The 22,176-nt window shown below is 44.4% G+C and overlaps 1 protein-coding gene across 1 annotated transcript; it reads left to right on the plus strand.

The window, feature by feature from the left end:
- The first annotated feature begins 18,174 nt into the window (after window positions 1–18,174).
- Window positions 18,175–21,364, plus strand: LOC105019883 (helix-loop-helix protein 2-like). The gene is made up of 2 exons (XM_010886399.3): window positions 18,175–18,760; window positions 19,551–21,364. Exon 2 carries the CDS (start codon window positions 19,594–19,596, stop codon window positions 19,960–19,962), a length of 369 nt encoding a protein of 122 aa, XP_010884701.1. The 5' UTR covers window positions 18,175–18,760; window positions 19,551–19,593; the 3' UTR covers window positions 19,963–21,364.
- Window positions 21,365–22,176: the final 812 nt, after the last annotated feature.

Here is a 22,176-nt window from a genome sequence, read left to right on the forward strand (position 1 = left end):
GCATGTATCTGGTGCCTGCATGTATCTGGTGCCTGCATGTATCTGGTGCCTGCACTCTTGAGGTCTACTGTGGTGGATAACTGACTGGGTCTGGTGACTAGGGTCCATTAGGTTGATCCTGTCCTGGTTGGCCTGGTGCTGGGTTAACTTGTCCAGTCACGCGTCATAGTGCCATCTTTATTATGATCAGCATTCAGTCTTGCCTTTGTTCGGTTACCAGGTTCCTCCTGGGGGACCCAAGAATCCAACTCATCATGAAGAGAAAAAAAACACACTATTATTGGAATTTGAAAACATTGATGTCCAGTCTATGAGGGTGTTCTAACCATAGTCCATTTTATGAGGGTGTTCTAAATATAGTCCAGTCTAAGAGGGTGTTCTAGTCATAGTCCAGTCTAAGAGGGTGTTCTTACCATAGTCCAGTCTATGAGGGCGTTCTAGTCCAACTCCAGAGGGTGTTTGAGTCATAACCAGCTGGATGTGGCAACATGTGTACTTAGGGATAAAACAATGGTCTTTGACAGAGGGAGTCAGGGAGATATTATCCATATATGTTATATAATAAGCTCATTCAATAGATAGACCTTCGTAGCACTTGAAAAAATGTAACTAGTCTATCCATAAGAGACATACAGTATTGCTGACATTTCGTGACCCCTGCTACCCACCACCCAAACCAGCGATAAGGTCATACAGTCCTCTATTTCTTTAGCCTGAGAGGCTAACAGCTATTTCCTCAATGCGATCCAGCACCCTCTGTCCGACACTCCTTAAAGGATCCACGCGTACACGGTGAAGCTTCTCCCCAGACACAGATGGGTTCTCAGACATCAGTGTTGGTCAATGTCACACCAGGTCCTGGAGGCTCCATGCCTTGCCCGTCTGACTGATTATTGCCATCGTTGGTCTGTCAGGAGCAGTGGGAAATTATATTGGCCCACGGTCGTATCAGACCTCGCGTGTTATTGATACGACTGTTAAACTCCACAATCCAGCTGCCTGCCCGCCTCCAACAATGGTGCAATTAAATCTACGTGCCTCTCGCCTCTGTTTGTGTGACAGAGAGTAATGGAACCAATAGTTACTGTAACAAACAATCATGTGATTTATCATCCCATACATTACCACCAAGAACGACAGTGCCACATATGGGTTCTTTCCAAACATTATGTGTGTAATTGAAGTTATGTCAGGTTATTCCCATGTCGGGCCACAGGGCAACTAAAGCTTAGCTACATTTTAAGTAAATGACATTACTCGTTGGATAGCAGAGATGGACGAAAAATAAATATTCTACATCATGTCTTACTATTTTGCATCTCTCGATGTGAGGTCATACACATGGTAATGGCATCTTCCTTCTTGTGGGAATATCATCTTTCAAAGGTGTCGATCCGGTTCTGCCCCGAGATTTGATTAATTCCTATGATGCCACTCCTCATTTTGTGTACCCCCTCTCTAACACTTTCAGGGGTATGATATTAGGGGAACAATCGCAGAAACAAAACGAGCTGGAACCACCAAGAAAGGAACAGATGGCACATAATTGCCTCGTGGAAGAAGCCAGGGAGTCAATTTTTACTGGTCTCGGAGGAGTCGCAGTTGCAAAAAAGTGCAGGTGCATTTGTTTTGATCAGATATGGCCTAGAGGAACCATCTGAGAAATATTCATCACACGCACATTAGAGGGAGAATTTAACAAAGCACGATGGCGTCGTCATTGGTGAGACCAGGATGCGACCGTGTGCTTTCATTAGGCCAACAAGGTAAACACAGAGAAGGGTAGACCATGCCTGCCAGCCTGGCACTCTCAACTACAACAGATGCAGCAGGAATTAATGCTGCACCAAAGGGTTGGAAACCGAGAATAAATCCCTGAAATGGAACCTTTTTGTTTTGCATCACATCTATGTAATTCGAAAGTTTTATAAAATTCAAGACTATTAGGACAAATACAGAAACAAATCGGTCACTTGAATCCACACATCCTGGTTCCATTCCACCACTGTATATATGTATATCCCTATATTATAATGTGCAGTGTGTTTTCATAAAGTATTTAGACCCTCTCAGTAACTCCACATTTTGTTGTGTCATAGACTTCAGTTGTAATTGACTAATTTGTTTGCCGTAAATTTTCACACAAAACCCATATAATGACAAAGCAAGGACTTGTTTTTAGAAATTTGGGTAAATCTAAATATGAAATATCACGTGTACAGAGGTGTTCAGACCCTACATTTAGTACCTTATCGAAGCGCCTTTGGCAGTGCCTGCATCGTCTAGTCTTACAGAGTTTTGCAAACCTGGATTGGGTCAGTTCCTCCCGCTTTTTCCTGGTAGATCCTCTAAAGATTTGTCAGATTGGAAGGGGAGTGCTGGTGATCTGTGATCTCCAGGTCTCTTTACAGATGTTTATTGGGGTTCAAGTTTAAGCTTCTTTGGGGCCACTCGAGGGCAGTCACAGACTTGATGGTACTAAAGCATTGTCTTGGTTATGTGCTTTTTGGGTCATTGTTGTGCTGAAAGAGGAATCTTCAACTCAGTCTTGTCAGGCAGCAGACCATTTGCCTTTTACCCATTAGTAGCATCCGTCCAGCCAGGTGGAATTCAAATCTGGACCTCAAAGCCAGTTCCAATCTGTTGTTTCATTGCAACTCTCTAATCAGAGACTTGTTTAGATCCACACCAGGTGGGTGCAATAAATGATGATGTAGAATGGAAATCCTGCAGGCTCCGGACCTCCTATGATCAGATTTGAATACTCCTGGTCTAGCCTCTCAAACAAAAACATGGAGTGCTGCAGAGATGGTTGTTCTTCTGGCAGGTTCTCTCATCTCTGCAGGGAAACTCTGAGATTCTGTTAGAGTGTCGATTGGGTTCTTGGTAACCTCCCTGACCAAGGCCCTTCCTGCCTGGTTACTTAGTTTGGTTGGACAGCCAGCTCTAGGAAGAGTCTTGGTGGTTCCACACTTCTTCCATTTCACAATGATGGAGCCCACTGAGGACCTTTCAGTGCTGCGAACTGCTGGGAACTTTCATTGGGCTAGCAATATATTGGAAGGGGAGTGTTGGTGAACTGCAGTTCCCAGCGCTTACTTCATTTTTACTATTTTCCACATTGTAGAATAATTAGGGAAGATATCATTATTATCATTAACATTAGTAACTAAAAAGGGTTAAACAAATCAAAATACAATTTTCAACCAACTTCATGATGTAGACTTCAAGGCTTTATGTTTGGCTCTGACATGCATTGTGAAGTGTGGACAAAAACACGTATGTGCCTTTCTAACTGATGTACAATTAAAATGCTTTTCCACGTTGGATGATCATTGGACACAGGATGCATCTAAGCTCAATTTGAAGTGTCATGGCAAAGGGTCTAAATACTTATGTACATGAAATATTTCAGTTTAAAATGTTTCAATGAAGTAGCACATATTTCAAAAAACATGTTTTCACTTTGTCTTTGATTACAAAATATATATTCAATCAATTATGAATGAAGTAAAACACAATAAAACATGGAGAAAGTGAATGACTTCTTAAAACTTACTGAAGGCTCTTTAAAACTGTAAAACATAAAAACAGGCTTATACTGAAAAAGACAAGTCATTTTCAAATGCTAATTCGGTCCTAGTTATGACTGGAATGTGAACCAATCTACAAGGTCAGCAGGTCACACCACATTTGCTCTAAATCTTTAAAAAGGCAATTCTATTTGTTTTATATTTGTTAATACTTGATCATTTACTGTACTTGGTAAAAAGGTTCTGATTGATGATATTACATATGATGGTCTGAGTGAAATGTTGTTGAGAGGGACCCAGCATGGATTCTGAATGAGCTTTTTGATGAGCAATAGGCCCTATCTTTTATAATCCCAAACTCTGCTCTGCCTTGCAATATCAAACTAATAAATTACTGCCTGTCTCCCACATAACTCACTGATAAATAAAAAAAAAAAAACTCTGCTTTAGTGTGCAGCTGTGACCCAGGGTTTCCTAGCAACAGGTCATGCCCAGACGAGATGCACAAGGTGGAGATTCACCTCTGAGGATCTGGGGGGATGGGGTGAAGACGAGATGGAGGGAGAGTGAGAGATGGATGGATTGAAGAAGGGGGGCCTCATCCTCACTCTATGACCCTTGACAGATAGAAAACGCACTCAGAGGAAACGGGTTTTGATTGACAGGGATATTTAGAGACACTGGAGCACTGATTGTTTCATTCTATGTGTTCTTTAAAACGCCCCTGTTTCACACTACAGAAAACCTGCAGATACGTACAGTATTATCAATACTGAAGAAACATCTTGGCCGTTAGGCTAAATGCAATGCATTCATATCAACCTGACCGTGTAGACTTCAGCGGCGTCGCTGTCACTCTGTCTGACAGGATCCAAAATATTGAGCGACAGTACCAGAGACATGTCCACAGCATGCAGTGTCTCTACCGTGGTATGCCAGAGCGCTGTCGTATGGAGAGGAAAGGCGCCGTGTGCAGTCAGTGTTTTCTCATCAGTCGCCCGTGTTCTGCACCCTCAAGGGAACTATGCAGCTGTGCGAGGTTAGCGCACGGTCGAGTTAGGCCCACACGCGCGCTGGAAAGACAAACACATTGTTTCATCCAGAACTGTGTGGGCGTGCAGCATGTTTAGATCGCATGTTGCGTGTATTGCTAAGAATACACAGCGGCAGTCTGAGCGTTTAAAAAACTTTTTATCATGCGGCAGAAGTGTTGGATGTCTGTGTGGGTTTGCGTCTTACGTGAATAAATAAACAAAATGGCCAAAGAGATTAGGATCTCACCTCAGAGGCCACATTGACAGTTGGGTGACTGCAGTGGCCCACAACATAGAATCAGCTAATATTGTAGGTACAGTAAGGGGGTCAGGGACATTATACTCATGTAGATGTGTGGCTCTTTTAGGGATTAATGGGCTGAGGCTGAATTTGCATGTTACTGGGCTGTCTCTGTTACTAGGCAGTCTATGTTCCTGGGCTGTCTCTGTTCCTGGGCTGTCTCTGTTACTGGGCTGTCTCTATTACTGGGCTGTCTCTGTTCCTGGGCTGTCTCTGTTCCTGGGCTGTCTCTGTTACTGGGCTGTCTCTGTTCCTGGGTTGTCTCTGTTACTGGGCTGTCTCTGTTAGTGGACTGTCTCTTTTACTGGCCTGTCTCTCTTTCTGGGCTGTCACTTTTCCTGGACTGTCTCTTTTCCTGGGCTGTCTCTGTTACTGGGCTGTCTCTGTTACTGGGCTGTCTCTGTTACTGGGCTGTCTCTGTTACTGGGCTGTCTCTGGTAATGTGCAGGACAGCCATGTTAATGCACAGCTAGTGAACATGACGGACATCCTCCGAGGTTCGTTCTGAGTAAATGGGCATCCATCACAGATGCTAACAAGTCTGATTAAAAATAAATAATCTGCAACTGGCCCCCTGATGGCGTAGAGCGATTTCGGGGCGTAATTACGACCGGGAGCACTTACGATCAAAGGCAGAGTCACACCTGCCCGCCTTTTAAAAATTCTGTCTTGCTGATTACATTTTCATATTTCATCAACGTTAAATTGATAAATGGGAGATGATGGGGGGAGATACCTGTTTACCCATGGTCAGGATTGCATGACCAACACAACACCCTCCACTCCCTCCCCATCCACTTCTCCCTGACTCCATCACTATCTCCCTTCTCTCTTCATCTCCCTCTCTGCCTCTATCTTCTCTCTTTCGTCGTTCTCCCCTGTCTGTCTGTCTGTCTGTCTGTCTCTCTCTTCTTTCTTCCCTCTCCTTTCTCTTATGTCTCCTTTTTTCTTGTATGTCTCTCTCCCCGGTCTTCCATCTCTTTCTCTCTTCTCTTTGTCTCTCTCTTCTTTCTCCCTTTCCAAGGATAGTGTGTGTGTCACAAAGCAGTGAGAGAAACTTCCAGCAAACGTCTTTGCATCCAACAGCCCAATTTACACCTCTTTCTCCCTACCCTGTCAGCGCCACCCACCCACCCGGGTTCCCCTGACGACAGCACCGTGCCAACCACCACCGCCCCTCAGTAGGGCAAGGTGGGAGGGAGCTGAGACTTCACAGGAAGCTGCTGAAGCACACTGGGGGCATGGGTAACGTGTGTCACGTCGGTGGATCTAGAACCGCTGCACCTCTGGTGCTCCTCACACTGCGTGTTCTCAAGGCGTAAAACCCACACCGTCACCAAACCCCCGGGACCCACCCTGAAGAAGACCCAGACGGAGCCTTGGGGAAAGAAAGGATGTCCGCCTTCTGTAACGCACTGCCTGTTTAAACATTTTGACGGGATTAAATGGGAGTTCAACTGCTTTGCTGGGCCAGTTAATTGAAGTGGATGAGCTTTTTAATAAAGCGTGCAGTGTTAGCAGCTGACAAATGGCAGGGACGGACACAGGGGAAATGCCATTTAATGGCATCATCAGGTACAGGATGTGCTGCTTTGCTGCTGGAACTCATCAACTTTTTTCCTTCCCCCCTTTTCATTTACCCATACCTGAGTCAGGCTGGGTGTTCTCCCTCTTGGGTTTTAATTATGGTTCACGTGACGCCTCACGGGGAAAGGAAGAGGGAGAGAGGGAGCAAGTTTATCCGTCAGGTGATCTGCACTCTGGAAAATGTGCAAAACACACAGGATGTTATTGAAAGCAACACTAATTTTTCATCCAAGAATTGTATTGCTGTTGTCGCAACTGCGGCATTGCTTTGGCCTTTTTGGAACATGGGCACCAAAACAAAAAACGTCCCAGACTATCAGAGAACAACAATGCAATGTGAATTATTTCAAGTGATGTGTCAGCAGAACACTACAAAGACGCACTAGGGGAATTGTCAATTTGATATCTCACCCGACAGCAGAGTGTCCGGTCCTATAGAGGATTTCTCATACCAAGGGACAATTAAAGCCTTTCATTTCCCCCTATTATCAGTCACGCAGCTCATGAATAAAAACAATTAGCTCTTCATAATTCATACAATTGCAATCGCCCTTTGCGATAGCCCTGTTCTGTTGCTCCTGCTGACTCTCGAGGGGGGGGGGGGGTCTTCTTTCATCACCGGCAGGGCCCTCCACCATCCCCGTGGTCGACCGGGGCCAAAATGGGGGAGGTGACTTGTTTCAGAGTTAGAATCAGTCCTCTGGACGCGTGTCACTCTTCATTAGAGAGTCGGAGTGGAGCGACGCCCTGAGGTGAGGATGGACCGCAGCGAAGGAGAAGAGCCAGGGGCTGGATGGGAGGGAGGGACTGGGAGGGAGGGGGGAGTTGGGCAGAGTGGCAGCTGTGGAACAATGACAGAATCTGTGTCCGAGGCCCCCCCAGGCCAAACACCAGCTCCCCACTGCTGCGGACTGATCTCCTGCCTCTAGACCAAAAGAGAGAGAAAGGGAGACAGAGAGGAAAGAAGAAACACAGAAATAGAGTGGTCACAGCCTATGAGTGGCCTGGTTCAGACGGCACTACACAATGTCACCCAATACACACTATGAAATGCAGCTCACTGAAAACGTATACTTTTAACGTTTGGACGCGTTCTATCGGGTGGCACCGGAAGCAGCTGCACCTCTGAAGGTGAAACAGCTGCACCTCTGAAGCTCACACTGCGTGTTTTCAAAGAGTAAAACTACACACTCAACAAGCCCGGTACAACTGACAGAGTTTTTAAATGAGGAACGCTATTAACGTGCTGCCTCTTTAACATCTTGACAAGATTCAATTGGAGTTCATCGGCTTTGCTGGGCCAGTCCACCTACAAAAAGCGTCATATGCTGGTGAGATTGGACTACTTTCAGCCAAATAGCACAGTATGTAATACAGTGAAAACATCCAACGCGATGGCATCAGCTGTGTAATTTCTGTCTGGTCCGCTCTAATCTGAAGTAGCTACTCTTACAGCACAGGCACAGCAACCTGGAGAATGTCAAGTATTAATCTTTCATGACATCCATTCATTTCACCACTTTGATATAGTTATCATTAATTCATTTAGATTTACAATGCCGACCTTCATGGCAGTGAAATGATACTTCCCCACGTGTTACTGACACTGGAACTGGTCAGTTTCCACAGTAACAACAGTTCATTTAGAAATAACAACTCCACGTGGGCCTTATCGCCCCCACACACTCGGCGGCAAATCGTATCGTTGACATGATTTATTTGAAAGCGTCCCCGAATGTCACCGGTAGCCCCAGGAACCCGCGTAGTTTCAGTGGAGACGAGGTTGTGACCAGTCAGTCCAACGGACACCCCTAACCCAAACCACCCGAACGGACCCACCGCCGTCTTGTTAGCCCGGTCAAACATAATCACTGATAGGCAAGGCCCGGCCAGTTAATTACGCGTGGCAGCTGCCAGCGACGCCTCCCTTTAGGGGTGGGGTAATGTCCATGCGTGAACCCCCAATGAAGAGTAAATCGAACCCTTTTGTTCAGAGTGAAGCATGTGGCGTACCCCTAATTTTAAAAGAGAGTGGAAGCGAGGACAGAAGTGTGGATTAATAAGGGGGAATGGGGCATTAAATGAGTGTAATGTAACCGTGAGGCTGGTGGAGGGGTGGGGTGTGAATCACCTGGAATTAGATTCTCTTTTTTCCTTTTGTTAGGAAGCACACAGTGATTCACATCCCTGAACACTCTCAGACGTTTGCGTTTGCCGTGCGCTGGTCTGCGAAGTCAAAGAAAACGATCTTTGCGGTTGCACAGGTGATGCCAAAATGAGGGGGGTGTTTCTCGAAAACAAAGTGAGCAAGATTTTGCTTTACCCAAATATGTTCTGGTTCTCATTCAAACCACTGGAGTCTGGGACCAATCAAAGCATTTAGATCACTTCTTCAATCTACAAGTCTCCTTGTAGAGAAACAAATAACTTCTGAGGCCGGAGATTGGGTAGCCAGGCAAGCCTTTTCAAGCATGGCAATTGATTTTGATTTGACAAAAGTTGGATGTACGTTTTCTGTTGGCACAGTAGGATATATTAGATGACATCTATCCTCTGGCAAATAAACAAAACAGATCTGACCAAAGTGGATGATGTTGCGTGCATCCGAAACAGCTCTTAAATCTCCTGTCTGAAATGAGTGCAATATAGCAGTGCAAACCTGGGATGGACATGTCACTGGAAAAGATACAGCCTCATGAAGTTTGTTGATGAAACGAGGGAGGTGGGACATGGGGACGGGACGGGCTGTGATATACTAGGTGATTATTTTGCCTGCATCTAGGGAGTGCGGAGTTATGAATGGGTTGGATGCTCATTAGGTATCCACCTCAGTGTATGTCTCCACACACACACACACACACACACACACACACTGTTTCCAATAAAACAGCGGATGGGGTTGTTTGTGTGTGTGTGTGTGTGTGTGTGTTTGTGCGTATACATATATCTGCACATCACAAACACACACTGTTCCCTTTGACCATACAGTATAATGACTATTGCCGGTATAGCGAGTAAAGTCAGTGTAACCAGTTCCTGACATAAATGCACGCCAAGTCCTCCCAGTCACACCAGCCTATCTGATATGCCTCGCTGGTTTATTGATCCTCTTCATTGGGGGAGAATGAGATGCAGCCGGCCTCCTCCCAGCTGATCCAGCCCAGCCGTAATCATGATATAATGTACTGCTCCTCTGCTCAGTAGCTGATCCCTGTAGCATGGAATAAATCTGATGGTTATCCAGTGATTGTCTTCATTGTGCGAATGTTATATTGATGCTGTCCACAGCCTGCGGGTATTAAATATATGCGCCCTCTATGCACACTGATGCTGGTAATGAGCACCGAAATGAATGGTCAGTAGTCGCCGTTCTCAACTTGTTATGGGCCACACTCACACACGCACATTATCACGTAGTCTATTCTAAACAGCAATGTTCCTTTTAGAACCAGGACCTTGGACAGAACCCTGGCTGTTCTCACTCCACAGCTCCTTCAATCAGACATGACTTTGACTGCCCACATTGTCCCTGCCTCAGTTGTGTGTGTACTTGTTTGCCTGTGTATCTGTCCAAATGTGTGTGTGTGTGTGTGTGTGTGTCTTGAAGTGTGTGTGTGTGTGTGTGGGCTCCTTGCACTTTCCCTCACTCTCCCCCATAACCCTCGTAGCCATGGCAACTATAACGATCGATCCAATGCCATCTGATGCCAAACCTTTCAAATTTAAAAGAGAAATAATTGTAGATGGTGGTCACTGACATGGACTGTTTCCCTTTAAATAGAGGAAATAAGATGAGACTGAGGCTGCGGCTGATGCTATTTTGAATGTTATTAATTGTCTGCAATCAGTTTTCTGGTCACCAGGAGTGACTTGATTTCCTCTGTTAACACTGGAGAAAACAACCACGGGTGAAAAATCTCTTAACGTGAAATTAAGAAACGGATCCAACAGCATGGCTGTGAAACATGCTAATGGAGAGAGAATACGTCTCACCCTGGCTCTCTCAGACCCACAGACAGTCAGAGGATCTCAGTAACAGGGCCGGAGGGACTCGGGCCTGAGAAGGGGAATATGTCACTTCTACTTTACTCAAGCAGACAGGGACTTGCAGATCTCTTCCTAGTCTGAGTTCAAGGTTCAGGCTTCGACATTTTGCCGTGCTTCTGTATTTCAAATAAGAGGTCCGCTTATTCGCGATAGCAGCGGGTTACAATCAAAAGGGCTAGCTATACGCACAATACGGAAGACGCCAATGTCCAGTGGGAGAGGGGAAAAAAATAGGAAGAGGAAGAAGAGAGGAAGGAGCAAAAGAAAGGCTGAATGAATGGAGAGAAAGGTTATTAGAGGGAAACAGATGGCTCCCAATCACAGTGTTCCGTGGGGACACTGAGGGAAAAGTCCCCACACCGCAGGGTCACAGACTGGGTGCAGCACTTAAACGTGTGTGTGTTTGTGTGTGTTTGTGTGTGTGTGTGTGTGTGTGCCGGCACACACGTGCGCATTTATTTGTTTATAGGCGTGTGTTTGTGAAACTGCTGCTTTGAAGAGTAACTGTAATAGCTTAGTAGTGAGTCTTATTGTTCTCATTACAAATTGTTATAGTTAAATTCACCATCCCTTAAAGACGCGCTCCGGGAATTTTGTGGCTAACTAAATATTCTCTTAAACGTCCCATTTCTTCTGGGGGTGTACTATGTTGTTCCCATAAGAATATCTAAATAGAATCACGCTCATACCTCAGTCATGAAAGTCCATGTTTGGAAGTGTGTTTTTGATCACACGGGGCACAAACTGGCACATAGATGACATAGTACATGATTTTCGGGGACCCTTTTTGGCTCGACAGTGCCACTTTAACAACCAGTGGCCAAACTCTTTGAGAAAAACACATTTGGGAAAATGCTTTCGACATCCTAGCTGGATGCGCTAACGGGGCAGAAGCTATAACATTTGCCTTCAGTCATACTCAGACAGAACACACTTTCACACACAAATATGCGTGCATGTGGAATCATATAAACACACACACGCACACACACACGCACACTCACAGATGACAGGCAGCGAGTGGAAATGAAAGATTTGGAGTTCCATCCCGTTACATTATGCAGCAGATGGCGTCCAGGCCGAGCCGGGCCAGACCGCTCCCAGGGGTAAACCCGGCAAAGGGGGAGGAGTGCTGGGAGGTGTGTGAAGAGGGGTGAGGGACATAATTGCTCTCTCTCTCTCTTTAATGCACACATTTATTTCTTTTCCACTGTGTTTTTTCCTCTGTTCTCTGGGTTAGTGTATGGGACAGTGCACCCGGGCGTCGGTCCCCGGCTCCACGCTCAGATATACACACCACTGCACCGACTGCCACAGTTCTCTCCACTCTTCTGTTCTCCACCTCTTTCCGCCTCTGCAACCCCCCCCCCCCCACCACCACCACCTCCCCTTCTCCTAGCCCAGCTGGGTCTGCACCTGAGCTCTGCCACAGAGGGCTTCGACCCCGACTGACCTGGCTCTCAGCGGAGGAACGATAGAAGGGTTGAACTGAAGGAGGTGAGAAAGGAGGAAGACAGACAGGAGAAGTGAAAAACAGAGGGAGGGAGAAGTCAAAAAATAGAAAGGAGGGAAAGAGGCGGGGGGAGGGAAGGAGCGAGGCCGGCATCACGGTAGAGGCCATTGTAATCATGACACAGTAACGGCCGATGGTTTTCACATTACGTTGTCATATTTATGGTCATTCCCGTTTGGCGTTTGATTAGCTCTGTGTTGCTTATTAGCGAGCTCGCCATTCAACACACACACCCTCGTACACACAAACAGACACACACTCCGGCCGTGTGCCCCCAGATCTTTGCCCAAGGCGCTTTTTGTTTTGTATTTTTGAATTAATTGAGCCGCCGCTCAAGTGTGGGGCCAGATGTCACTGTGACCTGTGGGGATTATTAGAAATCTGTTTCCCAGATCATTTATGTGGACCAGTTCTGGAAACATCTTGGACCATGGTACTCAAGAAGTTTTAGCAAAAACAGCTAACCAGATTGCAAATGCAGAGAGTCATGGTCTTCTTCCAAAAATGAACTTCATCTAACTACCCTGAATATCACCATGTGGCGCCTCCTGCCTGGTCTCCAATGACCACCATGGATGCCCATGGGTCACATGGGGCCCTGCTATCCTCCTGGTTGGGCCAAAGTACTGTGCACCTTGGCAGGATTCAAAGCCTAATTAACTCATCAGCCAGCTGGAGGGGCTTGAAGGGGGATGGTTCAGAGAGGAGCTCAGAGGCAGGCCTGGAACCCCGCACCCCAACCACGGGAGATGGCAGTCCAACACTGAGGGGTGGAGGTGGAGGGAAAGCATGGGAGAAGGAAAGGATTGGGTGACGGAGGACCGGACAGGGGGGATGATGGAGTTTGTTCAGTGTGGGTCCACCACAGATGGAGGGGAGTGGCAGAAGGGAAAGCATGGTTAATCCAGGCAAAGAGAGTGGTGGTGAATGGGATGGGGGGGGGGGGGGGGCAAGTCTGGGGAAGTCGTCCTTATTGGGACGGAGTAACCATGGAATTCTATTGGAGTGACTTTACTAAGTTAAGCAAATCACAAGACCGTAAACCGTGGCTCCTAAACTGTGGAGGACCCAGGTAGGAGCTGGTTAGGTTTCATGGGAGGGTTCCAGGATTTGGTTCAGGGTTCAGCGTAGTGGGAGATGATTGGTTAGGAAAGCCGAGTCCTATAGGCCGAAAGGTTTTATCCTAGTCTTTCTATTGGCTAACAAAGTTTGAACTTTGGCGCGTTGATCCACCAGACCCTCGGGCAGATGTGTCCGAGTACGAGATTAGTTTGGGACTCCAGAAGATTCCAGAAGATTCTTTCTGAGAGTGCAAAGGGGGGAAGCCTGCTGGGCCATTTGCAGACGAATGGTGCTCTGTCATGCCTCCACGTCATCATCCCTGGTTACAAAGGTGGAAAAGAACTCATTATTTTCAGTTTAACCAACATGTCAAGTGTTAATTCCTTTTTTTTGTCTTACGTCCATGTGTGTGTGCGTCTTCATGAGCGGACTTTTGTGTGTCCTTATGTGTGCTCATGCCTCTGTACAGCAGGCTGGCGTCCTGCTGGGAGCACCAGATGGAACAGAGGCCTGCCGCGGTGATGGCCACATTCTCACATGGGACCCCTGGCTCCGACTCACACGCCTCCTGTTCAACACCGCCCGGCCCCTCCCCCACGCCGCCCAGACATCGTCCACCGTGTGATTCTACACGGCCCCAAGAGCACGACACACAGCGACGAGGACAGCCCGTTCATATGCTCGCCGTGACCAAAGGTTCCCCTCGTCCACATCTGACACAGCGTTTATGCAAACGCAAAAATAGGCCGCTGTCGAACTTCTTTCCTGGAAGTCAACATTACACCTACGCTACAACTACTTTTCGTATCTGTGCTTTACACCTACGCTACAAATACATTTTGTATCTGTGTTTTACACCTACGCTACAAATACATTTTGTATCTGTGCTTCACACCTATGCTACAAATACGTTTTGTATCTGTGCTTCACACCTACGCTACAACTATGTTTCGTATCTGTGCTTTACACCTACGCTACAAATACGTTTCGTATCTGTGCTTTATACCTATGCTACAACTATGTTTCATATCTGTGCTTTACACTTACGCTACAACTACATTTCGTATCTGTGCTTTACACCTACGCTACAACCACGTTTCGTACATGTGCTTTACACCTACGCTACAACCACGTTTCGTACCTGTGCTTTACACCTACGCTACAACTACGTTTCGTATCTATGCTTTACACCTATGCTACAACCACGTTTCGTACCTGTGCTTTACACCTACGCTACAACTACGTTTCGTATCTATGCTTTACACCTATGCTACAACCACGTTTCGTATCTATGTTTTACACCTATGCTACAACCACGTTTCGTATCTATGTTTTACACCTACGCTACAACTACGTTTCGTATCTGTGCTTTTGAAAACAAGCCAACGATGAGAAGTCCCTTCAAATTCACTGCAAACAGATTCCGTCAAACAAGTAGCCTACGCTTATTGTTACGGTCACATGTTCACGTTGAGTCAACCCACTGGCTGACAGCTGGCTGGCCCAAACAGTCCAGACTGGGGGTCGGTCACTACGTCTTCTGTCTTCATCTGCAGAGATGGCCCTATCAAACCGCCTCCATTCACATCTTGACAGAGTGAATAATCCCTCCCATTTCACTGCTCACCTCATCTCACTGAACCCGGGGAACATCCCTGTGATTATCACGCGCGTGCATGTGTTTCACCTGATCCGGACAGGAGAGTTGGTGTCAGAAGAGACTGGGAGACGGCCAAGGGTCATAATGTAAAGAACAGTAGTGTATAAAGAAGAACTTGCCGTAGCAACGCAACGAATAGCATTGTGTAAAGCCGACTTACTTCCCCACTCAGAGTCACGTCTGTCCACAACGTTTCAGTGGCTGACGAATCCCTCGCTAAGGAGAATTTTTGGGGAACAAACCGAGTCGGTCCGGTATGTCATCTGAGACCGGCCAACGCGGCGGGCACGCCACACCCATCAGAGCAGCCTGTGTCCGTGTCTTGGACAGGGGCCCGGGGGCCTGGGGGGTCAGAGGGAGCCTGGCGGGGGGGGGGCCGGTGAACCATGGACCGCCACACTGGTCTTTGGAGCAATTACAGCGGCTCGCTGCACTGCCGCTGTCAGACCGGCTCTGTCCCCTGCCCCTGACATGTCTCCTATACCACCACCCCCCCCGCCCTGCACACCTCCCGCTGGGAGTGTCTCTGTCACATCTCCCTGGACACAAGGCTGACGGCGGCCTGTCCATCATCACACACAAACATACATAAACACATGCAATGATAGGCACACATACAAAAATGCACACGCGCCACACACACGTGCACACACACGCGCCACACACACGTGAACAGACAGACACTCCAAACCAGCTCCTTGGCCTTGTAAATAGATATGCTCCTTCTGGCACTGTATCCAATGCTCCTGTTTGCGAGTCTGTTTGCGTGTGTGTGTGTGTGTGTGTGTGTGTGTGTGCGTGTGTGTGTTTGTGTGTCTATCTGTCTGTCTGTGTGTGTGTCGTGGCTCCAGGCCATGGCAAGTCAGCCATGGTCCCTCTCATCGTTTTAATCACCTCGTTAGGCGCAGTCAGTCGCCACACTCTCTGACCACTGCCTCTCTTCGGGACTCATGCCCCTTGACTCCGTCCTGGTTGTGCCCCTGCTGGAGAATCTGGAGAAAGAGAGAAGGAGGAGAGCAGAATCAGAGTAGGAGAGGAGGAGGAGTGGAAAATATGAGAAGAATTCAATTAGTAGAATGAGAGGAGAATGAAAGGAGAACGAGAGGAAAAGGAGATAGGATCCATGAACCATCAACACAGAAAGAATCTGGTCAGATTGGCACTCCCTGATAATGCCCAGAAGCCCCCTTAAATAAATAACTGGAAGCCTGAAGGCATGACAGTCCTTTGACTGTTCAGTATTTCCCCCCACTGATAACTGTCATGGGTGGTCTCATCTCTTCTGTCCTTTGGATCCTGTTGACAGAAGATCAGGGATGATGGAGTACCATCTTCACTCCGTCGGTGAATCGATCACTTCTTTAGAGGGACTTGTTGATGTTGCAGGTGGTTAACATCAACCACACAGATCTTTTGTCAGCTTCTCCCCACCTGACAGGCAGTCCTTCCTTGATAACACTGATTGAAGGAGAATTGTGTTAATGTAGTCCTACTGGTATGTAAATGTAGCCCTACTGGTGTGTTAATGTAGTCCTACTGGTATGTAAATGTAATCCTACCGGTGTGTTAATAAAGTCCTTCTGGTATGTAAATGTAGTCCTAACGGTGTATTAATGTAGTCCTACTGGTATGTTAATGTAATCCTACTGGTTTGTTAATGTAGTCCTACAGGTATGTAAATGTAGTCCTACTGGTGTGTTAATGTAGTCCTACTGGTATGTAAATGTAGTCCTACCGGTATATAAATTGCCCTAAATTGGCTCCCTTGGTAAAACTGTGCAACATGATCTTACACTCAAAATATGAGTGAAATTGATCCTTTATTGGAGGTAAGACAGTCTTTAGAAATTAACAGATATTTTTCAAAATGTCATGGTTATTGGAACCAGTGAATTTAGTCATTTTTGCACCATCCCCTTGCCAAGTTTACAATACATATTCTTCTATAATTTTTAATGTGGTAGTCCTTAGTCCTCACTTATGGACTCTGCTTTTCAGCTCACCTCACAGGTTTTCAATGGGGTTTAGGTCAGGGGACTGGGAGGGCCATTGCCAAAGCTTGATTTTATGATGAGTGTGCCATTTTTGTGTGGATATGGAGGAATCTTTGAATCCTTGGCCTGTCAAATGACAACAGATATTGCTATACAATCTCTTGGGTCCTGATGGAGTCAATGGTGCTACGTATCTTAGCAAGGTTCCCTGAGCCTTGGAATCCTAACAGCCTGACCACATCTCGTATAGTCCCATCATACATCACAGAGGGCAATCAGGTTGTTTTTCTCTTTTGTTTTTTCATGCCAACCCCACCTCTGGTTGTTGTTGCCAAAAATAAAGTTTTTTTGTCTCATCTGACGACAGAACGCAGATCCGATCAAAGTCCCGATAACATTTAGCAGACGTTTATGTTTTGATGAAAGTACAGGCTTTCTTCTCGTAAGACATCCAAATTGGTTATTGGTATGGGGACGGCATCTAAATGTAGTTTTGGAGACTTGGTGACACCAGGATTCAACCAACTTCTGCCGTTCTCCAACTTCAAACCTTGAAGAATTGTTAACCTTTCAAACCATCCTCCTCACTGTGTGTGGGGGCTAATTGCACTTTGGTCTTCTTCCAGGGAGGTTCATCACAGCTTCCGTTGATATAAACTTCTTTAATTATTGCTGTAATAGTGGAGGTATTTCTGGGGATCCAGCCATTGCCTCATTTTTTAAGGTCAATAAGGCATAGACAGGTTTTGAAGAAAAAAAATTAATTAAGATTTGGTTTTTCCTTTGAACAATTTCACTTAAAAATTAGAGGACAGATTCTCTCATACTTTCGCTGTAAGATCAATCAGATAAATAACAATGACATTTGTGGTACTTTTTAGCACATTTTTACAAAGCCAATTTTTCTGAAGGCTCTGTATAACTACTATACTAACACACATACACACACACACACACACACACACACACACACATAGACACACAGACACAGGGTAACATAAGCATTCTTTGGCTGTTACTGGGAACCCTATTTTTGGTTCCAGAAAGAACTGTTTTCAGTTCCCAAACATATATTCCTTAGATTTTTTGTTGTTGTTGATTTACATAAATATATGTATACACACCTATAACTCAATAAATGCATACTGCATATACATGTATATTATACATATTCAGGTTTTAAAAAACATGTAGACATTTTTGTTATTGTATAGTCATAAATGTAGTTAATCTTGCTAAAAATAATCTTAATTTCTTTCAGTCCTTATTATCCATTATCGTGCTCATCTTTGGTTCCTCTTTGCCCACTAACCCCAAGGGACGACTGGAGGGCTGAGGGGCGTGAGTAGAGAGAGGGAGGTGTGTGAGAGGGAGGGGGCGGTATTAGACAATACCATTCCTCAAATATATTCCATCCCTCCGTTTCTCAAGTGAGCCTTTATTAGTTGGGATCGTTTGGATCTTATCTCGCATAAGCCGCGTGCTGGACACGATAAGGTTCGGAAAACAGAAGTGGAAAGGAAGGGATTACCTTTTGGCTTTCGATGCACTGACTCCTCGCACACCGTGCACGAGGGCCTTTCTTATCGCCGTCATTTCCATCAAGAACGGACAAATATCAGCACTTTCAGCACGATCTTATCGACATAACAATCTATTGTTTCCCAGCTGGGGGTCACAAGTCACGAGATTTTTATCTTCTGAAAGATATTACAGAACCATTGACTATAGTGTAATATACCCAACAAACTGAGATTTTATTTAAACGGTCCAGAGATAAACAATAGTTTGTTTTAGGTTATTACATGTGCCTGTTTGATTACACTGCTTAAAGTCTCAGAAAGTAAACAGTAATTAATTTTTTTGTAAGGCTGTCAACAGTAGCCTAACATTTCTGTAATGATTTGGACTAAAGAAGATGTTTTGTGAAAGAAACCAAAGGGAATCACTGAGTTAATTTTGGAGTTGGAGTTTACTCCAAGAGCTACCAAGACTCTAAAAACCGCTGTCTTTGCAACTGCTTGTCAAGGTAAGTGTCCAATAACGATTAGGCCTAAAAAATATCCAATCATTATTTATTTGATGATTTGATACATTTCCAGTTTTTTGTAGTTGTTTTTATTTACATTAGTACCACAAAGTATACAACTCGTATTTTTCCAAAGCATTGTTGATACAACATTTTGTGTGACCGAATTCATGTCAACAGATGCCAACAATTTTTGCCTTCTTTCATTGTTGTTCCATGCTGTCAAGTCATGCTGCTCGAGTCAAGCAGATGTGTTAATTTCGCTGTGACAGATGGACGACTTTGAATAGCCTATGGAATATGTTAATTTGAAATAGCATGGTTTCTCTCAATATTTGCAATATTTGCAATAATATTTGCAATAATTTTTATTCTCCGAAAATCCTATGTTTGCTGCATAACACATGTCAGGGTATACAAACAAACAAAATCTAACAGAACGGTGAAAAGAAAATGCACTGAATGTAATATTTAAAGCTTATAAAAAATAAATGTATGATAAATGATTCATTGGAAAATATTTAAGTAAAAAAACTATTACAATTTACAGTACTCTTATTCTGTCTGTTGCTCATGCAATTTTGATTAAGACTATCACATTTCAGAAGTATTTTGCACCCCATGTAAAATGATTTATCTGGTGACTATGTTTCATGTATCCCCGTGTTACCTACCATAACAAGAAATATGCTAAAACGATGCAAGTTTACTTCCAATCATAACATTTAGCCGCAATGATACAGTATTGTGTTAAGAATAATATACTAAATCCTAATATCTCTCTCTCCAGCCCTTTTTGGATAAGAACTGAACAATAAATAAAAAGACTGAAAATGATGCTGAGTCCTGACCAAGCTGATTCCGACCTAGGATGGGGACAATCCGATGCAGAGTCGGTGCTCAACGACCTCAAGGTCGGGTGTCTGTCCGACGAACCGATGGAGGGGGAGGGAAAGACGAGGTCGCTGGCCCCACCGGCCCTTAGCAGAGAGGAAAAGAGAAGGAGGAGACGCGCAACCGCCAAGTATCGCTCAGCCCACGCCACGCGCGAGAGAATCCGTGTGGAAGCTTTCAATGTAGCCTTCGCTGAACTGAGAAAGTTGTTGCCAACCCTTCCTCCCGACAAGAAACTATCCAAGATCGAGATTCTCAGACTTGCTATATGCTATATCTCCTATCTCAATCACGTTTTGGATGTCTAGTTAGGTAGATACGGTTTCCAAATGGGAGAATTGGACAAGGAAAATGGAGGGGCCAGAAAGAAATATTGGTGATGTCACTTGTGAAATCAACGATACACGAAAGTTGCCAGAAACTAAAACGAACAGGAGAAGGGAGAAACGGAGGCTGACATTAATTGATAATATTCCCGAGGCATTGACAGCCTCAATCTAAACCATGGTCACTCACTGACCAGACAATGCAATAAGCGCTTTGTTGTAAAAGTCGTTTGAGTGATAAGATGCAATAATTTGATATGGGGCTCAGTCAAAAGATAATAAATCAAAAAATATACTTCGCCCCTTTTCCTTAGATGAAATCAACACTCTCGTTGAAGGCCAATAAATACATAAATGGCGAATACAGCCCAGAGCCTAATCCATACTTATAAAGAAAATGCCCGTTTGGTAGCCTGTTGCGTTTTGGTAAAACTGGTAAACCAGATTAAGAAAGGATGTGAACGAAATGATAGCTGCTTTATAGACATAGCATAGTTGATGTTTCCATGAAGGAAAAAAAAGTTCAAATGCATAAGTGCCACTTATTACACATGAAATTGTGACCTTAATCATTCTAATTTATGTCTATGGAATTGTTTATTTAAATGTGTTAATATTGAAGGGTATCTAATTTATTTATGTTTATTATAGACTAACTAACGTCTTTTATATAAGTGTCTATTGTTTGTATCATTGTATGCATACTTATCTATTTTAGGCTGTGATGTTGAATTTCGATGTTGTTGCTCTTCAAATGGCACTTTCTGTTTTTATATTATAAGTTATTTTAGAAATGGAATTAGTATGTTGAATGTTATATACTTTTCGTTATGTCATGTCTATTGTCTATCAATGGCAACAATAAGCACTTGATAATTTTGGGTTGAGTAAGCGTCAACCTTCGCTTAGTTCCCATATGTCTATAGGGGAAGTTAATGAAACTTAACATACACAGGAAAAAAAAGAATTTGCCTACAAACGAAAGAAATCGGAATTTTAATTAGTCTATATGAAAAGCAAATTTTCTAAAGAAAATCTAACGGAATGAGATCGTTTGTGGTAGTATCACTTTACAATTCTGAGGCAAACCTCTTTTGCTATGACCAAAAATCATGTCAAAATAGTCTGATTTTTATTAAATGTTTTTATTTCCTTAAAAGCTATTAGAGGTTTTTATTTATGTAGACTTGTCTCTGCTTTGTATCAAACAAACAAAAACACAATAAGTAATTTTATAGCTAAGAAAAACATCTATCCAAAGATTTTTTGTCTCTTCAGGGTTGTGTACTTGTTGCTTTATGCAGATATTTTGTAGTAGAGTTGTTATTGTGACAGCTGGTTTCTAATGAACGCATTTTTCATATTTTCCGGTGGTGTTTTTTTATTAAAAAAGAAAAGAAATACATGTTATTGTGATTAGTCTCTTTTACTTAAAATATTATTGAAAATATAAAAATAGACTCCTAATTAGCACCCTAATTAATATTTTCTAATATAGTAACAACGTTTAGATAGTAGGCATAGTCTGACAGTAATTTGGGTTAAAAATTATTGCATGATGATTGGAAAAATACGAAAGAAATCGACAGTGCAATACCCTTTTACAAAAATTAAGTACATTTTAAAAAGCGGCAGTAGTACACGAGTAAAAGCGCCACCGTACTCTACACTTCCGAAATTTTCTTTATTGACGGGCCTCAATGGCTTTTTACCCCCCCCCCCCCCCCCCCCCCATGGGATGTACAGTATGAATGATTACATGACGTCAGTGTTAGCTATAACCAATATCCCGTTGTTTTCAAACTGCTTACACACATCCACAGACACACATCCACACTCACACACACACACATACATACGTACAAACACAGACACAAACACACACTGGATATATGCACTGGTCAAGCAAGCTAAGAGAGTACAGGCTATGTGTGATTTTTTTCCTGTGCATGTGTTCTGTGCTCCTCGCTATATAGCTCCTGGCTGAAAGGCGCTCTCCCCAGAGAGGGGGCAGGTGTTACTCCAGACGAGCCAAGACAACCAAATTACTGGCCGTCTGGCACCTCCCGTGGGAAACAGAGAGGGAGAGGGGATGGAGGAGAGATGGAAATTTATGAGCGAGCAAGCACAGCCATGTCATATTGCCAAATGGTATGAGCAAAGATCCAAATCTTTGTATTTATTTGTGATGTATTG

The sequence above is a fragment of the Esox lucius genome, chromosome 22 (assembly GCF_011004845.1).
Source record: "Esox lucius isolate fEsoLuc1 chromosome 22, fEsoLuc1.pri, whole genome shotgun sequence".
In the NCBI taxonomy this organism is placed as follows: Eukaryota; Metazoa; Chordata; class Actinopteri; order Esociformes; family Esocidae; genus Esox; species Esox lucius.

Bases quoted from the DNA above. Each gene is read 5' to 3' on its own strand.
- LOC105019883 (XM_010886399.3), top strand. From the start codon at position 19,594: ATGATGCTGAGTCCTGACCAAGCTGATTCCGACCTAGGATGGGGACAA.